This window comes from Gossypium arboreum, chromosome 4 (genome assembly GCF_025698485.1).
Source record: "Gossypium arboreum isolate Shixiya-1 chromosome 4, ASM2569848v2, whole genome shotgun sequence".
NCBI classification, from domain to species: Eukaryota; Viridiplantae; Streptophyta; class Magnoliopsida; order Malvales; family Malvaceae; genus Gossypium; species Gossypium arboreum.
The window spans coordinates 9,883,663-9,894,434 of NC_069073.1; the positions used below are offsets into that span (position 1 = coordinate 9,883,663).

Consider the following 10,772-nt stretch of genomic DNA (forward strand, 5'->3'; position numbering starts at 1 on the left):
TATCCTACATGGAGGTGAAAACCTCACGAAGGAATAGTTTCTCACTCCCACTTAAAAGGGTGCAACCATGTAGTTATGCAATGCAATGTGCAGGTATATACAAAAAAGCTCGAAGCAAAGAAAGAAAATATGAATAAAATGATGAAGATTGTAACACAAAACGGATGAAATGCAATGAAAGGATCGTATATCAAAACCAATTTTTTAATTTTCGACAAAAAGAAAAAAGTTAATCAACTTGTGGCTTGACTCTCTTATTTAGGTCCCCAATGGAGTTGCCAAGCTGTCGAAACCATCTTTTGAAAAATGAAAATTGGCTTTGGTTTTGAAAATGAAAACGAAAAAACGAGAGTCGCCACCAATCCTTTTTGATGAGGTATGATCCGATCACTTCAAATTAGTCGTTTTAATAAAAGTTAAGATTTACTAAGACGATAATTTTTTGTCTACGAAAATCAGAAAGTGAGTTCGGGAGTCGGTTACGCACGAGGAAGGATTAGCACCCTCGATACGCCCAAAAATTGATACCTAGTTGATTAATTAGTGTCTTAGTGTCGAAAATTAAAAACTTGAAAGACTTTGAAATACGATCCCTCTTTTGTAAAAAACGCTCAAATGTTAAAGACCTTCTCGTCTCAAAGTGATGAAATGTCACATCCAATAAGTTAGGACATGACATCTCGAACTTTTGAAAATAAGCCTGCCTTTTTATTTAAAATTCATGTATTTTAACCTCCTTTTTTAAAAAGATATTCGGTTATTTAGGGTAAACGAGAAAAAATCGTAACTCAGTAAGTTAGGGCACGATCTCTCAAACTTCCAAATACTAAATATTTCCTTTATTTATTTTATTTTTTTAAAAAAAATCTTATCTCGAAGTGACAAGATGTCATACCCGGTAAGTTAGGGCACAACGTCTCGAATCTCCGAGAGTAAGCATTTTATTCGAAACTCATATTGCGATTTTAAAAGAATATTCTGTTATTTAGGTTAAACGAGAAAAATTGAAACCCAGTAAGTTAGTGCACGATTTTCTCGAATCTCAAAATACGAAATATTTCTTATTTAAAATAATATTTTAATGTATCGAGTAAAAATATGACGTGATTTATAGTGAAATATAAAAGCAAATTATAGTACTAATATGTATAATAACATAATAATAGGTGCGACAAGTGTCAATAACAATAATATGAGCAATTATAAAAGATGAAATAAAAGTAAGGCTAGTAATATAAAAATATAAACAAATGCATAAGAAAAATGAAATAAGCAAATACATAAAAATATAAAACATGACAAAATAAAATGACGATGATAATGAGAACGATAATAATAATAATAATAATAATAATAATAATAATAATAATAATAATAATAATAATGATAATAATAATAGTAATAATAAGAATATTAATATTAGTAATAATAATAATGATAATAGTAATAGAAAATAAAATAATAATAATATAGTGATAGTAATAAAAGTAAAAGTAATAGTAATAGTAATAGTAATAGTAATAATAATGGTAATAATAAATAGTAATAATAACAATAATACAAATAATAAATAATCTAAAGTTGAAATTATTTACAAAGATATAAATAAAATAAATGATGAAATGATAATAATAAGAGTAATGATATATAAACAAAATAAGTGTGCTAAAAATATATATATATTAAATTAGTTGATATAAAAATAATAACGTATAAGTAAATACAAAAATAATAATAATAATAGTAATAATACAATAGTAATAATAATAATAACAAAAATAGTAATAATAATGTATTAAATGGTAAAAGAATAATAGTAACAATAATTTTAAAAAATGATAATAGTTATAAAATAAGATTATAATAATAATATTAATAAAAATAAGAATGAAAAGGATAGTAATAATATAAATAATAATATATATGTATGAATAATAATAATAATAATAATAATAATAATAATAATAATAATAATAAGCAGTACTAATTATAATTAATAGTAATAATAAATGATGAAAATAAGAATAAAAATAATTAATTTGAAAGTAAAACAGCAAAATAACAAAAAAAAAGGACTAAATCAGACTTAAAACGAAATTTTAGGGCGAATTCAAAATGAAAAAGGTAAGAAAGGACCAGATTGTAACACACGCGCAACGTGAAGGGACGAAAAAAGAAAATATCCCCATCCCTCTAAATGTAGCGTTTTGCGCGGGACTAAAATGAAACAAAAAGACGAATTATTGGGCGAAATTAAAAATAACAAAAAATTTAATTACAAAATGGTAAAAAGCGGAAGGGCTAAAAGTGAAATTAGCCTTTCCATTAGAAAACACGCGGATCTTTAACTGGAGCGGGTCGGATCGGGTCAGGCTAGGGCGAAACGACGTCGTTTTGGGCGTTTAAGGCCAGTCCCAAAACGATGTCGTTTTGATGGCCTATATAAGTCAGATTTTTTTTTAAAACTTCATTTTCTCTCTTCTCTCTTAAAAAAAAGGGAAAACTCTCTCAAGCTCTCTCCTCCCCTCCGGTCTCAGGCCAGGAATCCGGCCAAGGTCCGACCAGCTGCCACCGTGAGCTTCGCCGTCGCCGGCCACCGCGTGCGGTGGCTAGAACTCCAAAAAAGGGTATTTTTTTTTTTTTATTTTTATATTTAGAATATATACATAGTCTCCTTTTTTTAAAAAAAAAAAAGAAAACAAAAAGAAAGAAAAAAAATGAATATAAACAGATTTTAAAAAACGAAAAAAACAAATTTTGCACCTTTCGGACTCTTTTTCCTTCGCTCTTCTTTGTTATTGTTTTCTTAGTGTACTTGAATCCCTTTTTTTTGTATTCAATGAATCTCTCTTAAAAAAACTTACAAAGGATTTTTTATGGCATTTATAGCCATTTTTTACATGATTATTTTATTGTTTGATGTCTCTTCTTCTTTAAATCCTTACAGGTGCAAGTGGTGGCAGAGCAGTTGGCATGACAGTAGAGCAGGTGGGCGGTGGAGCAGGCTGGTCAGAGGCGACAGCACTAGGGGCGATAGCCACTTGGATTAGGGGGCTAGGGTTAGGTTTTTTTTTCTTTTTCTGAAAATTTTGTGGTGTTGGGCTTATGGTTTGTTTGGGCTTGTAAATTGGTTTTATTTAGTGGATAGGTGGGTTTTTAGTTATTTGGGTTAGGTCTGTTTAGATTGGTTTTTTTTTTGTTTTGGGTTAAAGGTTGTAAAATGGGCCCGGGCAATTTGGGCCTTCTACAAAAATCATACACCGATTTCACTGAAAACGGGCTGTTACAATTTCCTAAGTATATAGTCGACATCTTTGACACTAGCATCACATATATGGCAACTCAGATCCATAGTTAAGCATCTCTTAACTCTTTCATCATTAGTTAGTAATTTTCCCTTACCAACCAACCATAAAAACATCTGAACTCATTATGGGCATCGAGATTTCTATATAACTTTCCATCGTGGACTTAAATGAAGTTCTGTTTGATTCATGGCTACATGTTGATTTTGTAGTAAAACAACGTCTTTTTTCCCATTTCCAACCGAGCCAATCCATGATCTCTTTGCCACAAGGAGGATAAGTAGCTGCAATCTTAATTAAGCATTGAGACGAAAGTAAAGAAGCAAATTGATCCCATGCCTATTGTGTATTCTTAGCCACCATATCTTAAACTGAAATGAAAAAACTCAGTAACAAGTTCGATTATGGACAATAACTCGCAAGAGGCTTCTTGTCCTGTAGCCAAGCGTCTCTCCAAATATCCATGGATCGTCCATCACCTAGAACCCAAATAATTCCATTTCGAACCTTGTCCCAAACTTTGCATAAACCCTTCCATAACCGAGTGCCATTTCTAGGATGAAAAACCTTCGAAATTTGACTATCATTCTTATACTTTGACTAAAAAACTTGTACCCATAGTTGATTCAAACAAGCCATCAATATATAGCCGTTCTTAACAAGAAAATTGTTATTCATTTGAGCCATGTTATGGAATCCAAGACCTCATTCATCAATCCCACGACATAAAGTTTCCCAATTGAAAAAGCTAACCCTTTTTGAGTCATTAGTCTTTCCCCACACAAAATTACGTAGCAATCTTTCCATCTCTAAACAAAGGCTCTTTGGAAAAATAGTTTTTTGCATAACATATACCAGTATAGAAGCTAGCACCAATTTAGCAAGAGTGATACGACTCACAAGAGACAATGTATGCACTTTCCAACCAGCTAACTTTGACTTTATTTTATGAATCACATAGCTATACGTCTCCTTGGTTACTTGTCCGTGTAGAAAAGGGACTCCTAAATATTTACCAAGGCTCTCAATAGTAGCAAAACCCAATTATTTGCTATAGAGCCCTTAAAAAACAAGTGAGTATTTTTAGAGAAATAAAATTTAGTTTTTTAAACACTAACCTTATGACATGATTGCAAAGAAAAATTTCGCAAGACACTATTAATCACCTTCATTTGATCTAAATTTGCCTCTGCAAAAAGAATGAGACTGTCAACAAAGAAAAGATGGGAAATTACCGGTCCAGATTGATTAAATTTGAAAGGCTTCCATCATTGCTCTTGAACTTCTTTTTGTATAGTGCGAGCAAGTCGTCCCATACATAAAACAAATAGGTAAGGCGATGGATCTCCATGCCTAATACCATGTGAAGGACAAAAAACCTCAGAAAGGTCCCCATTCCAACTCAATTGCAACAGAATACACATAATTCATAATGAGCTTCCTAATGTTAGTCGAGATCCCAATATCCAAAAAGGTATCTTCAATAAAGTTCTAATCCAACCTATCATAAGCCTTTTCCAAATCAATTTTCATTACCATAAATCCTTTTCCCCTTTCTTCTACATGGTGTGTATAATTTCTTGTGCAATAATAATATTATTCGAGATAGAATGACCAGGAATGAAGCTAACTTGATTACGTTGAACCCAACTACTCATGAACTCTTTCATACGGTTAACCACATAGAGAACGTTGCAAAGACTTATCTGTCAGAAATGTTGAATCTATTATTTTTTCCACATTTGGAATGAAAAAATGACTATACGGTTCACCCAATCATCGATATTCCTATCCAAGTAAGCACCACGAAAAAATAAACAAATAGATCTCCCAACCACTTCCCAATTCTTCTAATAAAACATTGCATGGATCCCATCAATGCCCAGTGATTTTTGTGGATGTATATCAAACATAGCCTTCTTGATCTTATCGTTGATTACCTCAGCAGATAATTTTTGAAACGACTGTACCTCTAAAGGAGGAAAACAACCCATCATAGCATAAAAACACATCACCGGATCATCTTTGGTAAGCAAGTCTTTGTAGAAATTTACAGCCAAGGTTTTTAATACACAATCGTCATCACATCACTCACCAGAATCGAGTGCAAAGCATGAACCTTATTCATACGATGTCTATGTGATGTAGTGAGATAAAAAAAACTGTGTATTTTGATCTCTTTCCATGATCCATCGAGAGCAGGCCCGTTGCATCCAAAAGCTCTTTTCTTGATTCAAAACAATATCTAATTCTCTTTTCAAGTCCTTTTTCCAGTTGGAAGAGGAAAACTGAATTAGACTTATCTAGAGCACATTTAATTCCCGCTAGTCATCGAAAGATATCTCGTTTCCGCTTACCAATATGCCCAAACACCTTCACATTCCATTTCTTCACATCACGAGTAAACAAGTCTATATTCATAAGAGCATCTTTATCTGAATCCCCAACTGATTGGAGAAAATCTTTAAAAAGAAAGTGATTTTGCCAAGGCGCCAAAAACCTGAATTTATTACAAGGTCTATTGAATCTGTTATGGATAGTCAAAAGAAGCGAACGATGATCTGATCCAATTCGTTCCAAATGTTTCACCAAAGAGTTGGGCAACATATTAATCCACTCCTTATTACCAATGCATCGATCAAGCCTTTGAAAAAGATTCCCTTTTCCCCATGTAAATTTTGGACCTACATAGCCAAGGTCCAACAAACCCCCTTGAAAAATAAAATGCTAAAAGGAGCATTGCCCAAATACCCATTTCTAGCACCACCTCTTTGTTCATCAGTTGAGACAATCGCATTAAAATCACCCCTAAGGACCTAAGGTTCATTGTCAGGAGGGGCTATACTTAACAATTGGTTCCATACCACTGCTCTCTTTTTTGGGTTAAGGCTCGCATAAACCATGGTAGCATAGCATGAAAATTTATGACAATCAAACTTGCAAAAGTATACATTTCAGTTCAAAAGTATATATTTTTCAAATGTTTTATTTTCTTTCCTTCCATTTTAACTCCACCAAGCAATGAAATGAACTATTTTTTCATCTCTCTTACCAAGCACACATATGAAAAGAAAAAATATATTTTTTGTGCTTCTAGTTTTCCACCCCTTCAATTTTCCATCTTGAAAAAAAATTTGGGTGATCACTTTCCATCCTAATGCATTAAAATCAATCATTTCAAATTGAAATAATGAGAGGAAAAAAAAAATGGAAGAGAAGTGTATATTAGTTCAAATTATATATTTTTAATTATTTTATTTTAGTTTCTTTTATTTCACTTTTCAACTCTACAAAGAATAGAGAGAAAGAAAATTAGTTTTTCTTTCTATTTTCTTATCTTTTCTACCAAACACACATATGAAAAGAAAATTTATATTTTTCATCCTTCTAATTTTCCACCTTTTCAATTTTTCAATTTTTCAATTTTTCAATTTTTTAATTTTCTTTCCTTCGTAAGCAAAGTCTTAAAGTTCCCACCATACACTCATGCCTTGCGTGAGTTTTAATCTGAGTTGGTCAATTTTGTCTTAATTTTTTTCAATTCTTAACCCATTTGTACATGGAAAAGATATAAAGTATAATTATAAAAGAAAAGTTTTAGTTACAGGAAAATAGAAGAGAAAACAAGTTGACATGCGAAGGAGGAGGCATGTGGAGAGGATTGATGTGAGACAACCAAGAATAACAGTGATCCATCCTTATTTCAAAGGGTACAAAATTTCTAATAAAAAAGCATGCTCTTGGCCAAATTAAAATGTACATTCCAGGATCCAAAGAAGGGATGGAAGTTATCACAATTTAGCTTGTATTATTTTTTTTTTTTTCATTTTGGATCTTGTTGTATCAATTCTTTATAGTTTTTTTATTTTAAAAGTGACACGCTGAACCAATGAAAATACATCTAATATCTTTACACATGATAATTGATGATATATAAAAAGATATATAAAGTTTCAAAACATATAAAAGAATTATAAAAAATTGAAATTCAAAATTGAAATTTTTAGAATATATAAAATATAAAAATCCAATGTACATAATTATTCCAAAATATATAAAATTCAAAAAATATAAACTATAAATTTTATTAAATCCAAAAATTAAAATTTATTATTATAATATATAAATATATAAAGTCAAAATTATTAAAACATGATATAAAATTAAAAATATTCAAAAAATAAGAACAATAAAATTATAGAAAATATAAAAATTATTAAATTAAAAATTCAATTTTTTTATAATATGTAAAAATTATAAAGAATAAAATATAATAATACATTCTACAAAATAAAAATAATTCAAAAATCGGTTGGTCGAGATACTAGTCCAGAATAAAAGGTTGGATCTGTTGACGTGCAAACCGACAATTGAATTGATTTTTTCTATTGTTTAAATTTTTTTAAAAATAATAATTTATTCAATTTAATTAAAAAAGATAATAAAACATTCTAAAAAATAAAGTTAATTCAAAATTCGGTCGGTCGAGGTATCTATGTAGAATAAAGAGTTGTATCGGTTGATGTGCGAACCAATAGTTGGATTTGTTTTCGCTATTGTTTAATTTTTTTTAAAAAAAGAATTTTTTTTAAATAATTGATTCAATTGAACCGACAAACTAGTCAAATTAGGAACTAATGATCTGATTGGTTCAACCACATCAATTCTGAAAATATGGAAAGATAATTTTGTTGTAATGCCAATAAAATAAAAGCCAGGTCAGACTTCTGTTATCTACTTAAAGGAAGAGGACAAAAAATTTAAAATTCAAAAAATGTTGATGACTAAATCAAAAACTTTCTTAATTAACTTAAATAAAAATATTCTCAAAATTAAATGACTATTTGCATAATTTACCTTAAATATTGATATTCAAACTCCTGATTTAATGTAACTTTTTAAAAATGCACAAAGAGTAAAATATGATTGTACAAAAACCAACTAAATTATGTTTTTGACAAAAAAATTTTACCCCGAACCCTAAACTCAAATCCCAAACTTTAAATCTTGAACCCTAAATTTAAATTCGAACCCTAAATCTTAAACCTCGAATTTCAAGAAAAGTTTGAGATTCGAGGTAAAATTTTTTCCAAAATTATGTATCAATGACATGGGAAAAATTACTTAAATCTCATTAAATAATTGGAAAAGAATTATAGATGATATGGTAGGAAAAGTTTATAAAATAATTTCTCTTTTAAATTAAAAGGCAACTATTTTAAACCAAAGACTAGTTAACTAACTTTATGGTTTTGGTCGGTAAAGTGAAAAATAAAAAAGAAAAATAAAAAATTAAAGTGATAGAAAATTAGAATAATAGAAAATATAATTTTTCTTTCTATAAGTTTCTATAAGTGTGCTTAATAGGAGTTAAAATAGATTCATCTTTTTTTCTCTTTCGTCTTTTCAATTTGGAGAGAGATGATCTTACATAATGTCGCACGCCTCTCCATCGTTTACACTGTTGATGATGATCATATCTCAATTCTCGAACTAAAAATCGCTGTCTTTTGGTATGTCCTAAGCTCCATCACGTTATAACCATGATATAAATCATATCCGTAGCTTATGAATGAATTTCAGGCTAACATTGCCATGGCGTTTCCTCATTCTTTCATCTTCCCGCCCAATGAAGATCATAGTAATGATCATCTCTTTCCCCTTCTTGCCCTCCCCAACTCTTCCTAGGTATGATCTCTCTCTCTCTCTTTCTCCCCATCTGTCTATACATGTATATTCTTTGTTTATGGTGCACCTTTTATGATGAAAAGATCAGAGTGTTTCTCAGGTGTTGAGCAAGTTCTTGTGGAGGATGAATCATCTGATGATGATGGATCGCATGTTGGTGAGAAGAAGAAGAGGCTTAAGTTGGAACAAGTGAAGGCACTGGAGAAGAGTTTTGAGTCGGGTAACAAGCTGGAACCGCAGAGGAAATTGCAACTGGCTAAGGCTTTGGGGCTGAAACCAAGGCAGGTAGCCATCTGGTTTCAAAACAGGAGGGCCAGGTGGAAGACCAAACTATTGGAGAAAGATTATGATGTTCTGAAGAAACAGTGTGAAGCACTCAAGGCTGACGCTGATGCACTTCAGGCTCAAAACAAGAAGCTTAGTGCTGAGGTAACTACCGCTTTCTCATCTTCATCAACACTTGATCTCATCATAGCTTCCGACTAGGGTTTTAATTGTTCTATTGTCATGTAGTTGTTGTCTTTGAAAACCAAAGATTCAAACGAAATAAGCATTAAGGATGAAGTAAATGAGGGTTCATGGAGCAGAAAAAGCCTTTTCTCAACTTCATCAACGAGGCCAACAAGCATGGTTCAACTTCTCCAAGGCTCAACAAGACCAGACCTCCCATGCACTAAACCTGACCAAGTAGTTCAAGTAGAGGGATTTTGCACTAAACCTGACCAAGTAGTTCAAGTAGAGGGATTTTGTTATCTGTTGAATGAAGTTGATGAGCAGCAAGGTTTTTGGCCATGGGGTGAGCAATAAGAAAAGTTTCAATTGAGCCAACAGGCCAGGTTGAGCTTAGCAAGTTAGTTAAGAAGAAAATTTGGGAATTTTCCTGTCAACTTCAAATTCTTGTTTTGGTTGTTGGTTGGTGTACAGAATTGGATACATTTGATATTATTTGGGTAGAAAAATCAATATGTTGGTTTGGCTCTGAAATTAAACATTTTTCTTGTGAAATATATTTATTTGACATTGAGTGGTTTCCCAAGCTTCGGTGTGGATCATGAACCTAGGGTTTGATCTAGTTGATTCATTTCTGTGTTGAGTTTTTTTAACCAAAGGAATGCAGCAAAGGTCCAACCCAATATTCACTCAGTAACCATGTTGGAGAATATGTGACACATCACATAGAAAAAGAATGTAGAAGGTCCCATTTTTTGCATTCTGTGTAACTCAGAAATTTGCAAAACAAAAAACAAACTTCTTGGATTCCCTACTCAATGGAGCCTACAAGTTTGTGCTGTACATTCACAGATAGCGAGACGCACGTGTCCTCTTCCGCAATTGGCCCTCTTATATGTTTTATTCATTATTTTTTCCTTTCAAATGCTCAAGTTTGGTATCTTTGTGAGAAACATAATGATTCATACGAATATATAATCTCTATGCTAGTGGACGGGGCCAAAATTTGATGGTTGTCAAGTACGCAAAAATAAATTTTTATGTCTAAATAGTATATAAATAGGAGTACAAGGAGAAAATTTGATTCTACAGAAATTGAGATATTTAAAATTATTCTTCGATTTAATTAAATTGTGTGTCTAGGCAGTTGGTATGTTCATGATATGTGATAATCTATACAAAAAAAAAAAGATGATTTAAATATGATAAAAGTAAAAATAATTAAAATTGAAATAATTATAGTAAAAATAAACAGAAACGATATAATGATATTCTAGCTTCAAGCTCGATTTTGGCTTTGGTTTCGAATTGGTCCTCGATAAAAAATCT

At 31.3% G+C, this 10,772-nt stretch overlaps 1 protein-coding gene across 1 annotated transcript; it reads left to right on the top strand.

Moving 5' to 3' along the window:
- Positions 1-8,565: 8,565 nt before the first annotated feature.
- LOC108460049 (homeobox-leucine zipper protein HAT7-like) lies at positions 8,566-10,029 on the top strand. The gene is made up of 4 exons (XM_053027260.1): positions 8,566-8,818; positions 8,889-8,993; positions 9,077-9,422; positions 9,507-10,029. Exons 1-4 carry the CDS (start codon positions 8,727-8,729, stop codon positions 9,798-9,800), a joined length of 837 nt encoding a protein of 278 aa, XP_052883220.1. The 5' UTR covers positions 8,566-8,726; the 3' UTR covers positions 9,801-10,029.
- The last annotated feature ends 743 nt before the right edge of the window (positions 10,030-10,772 follow it).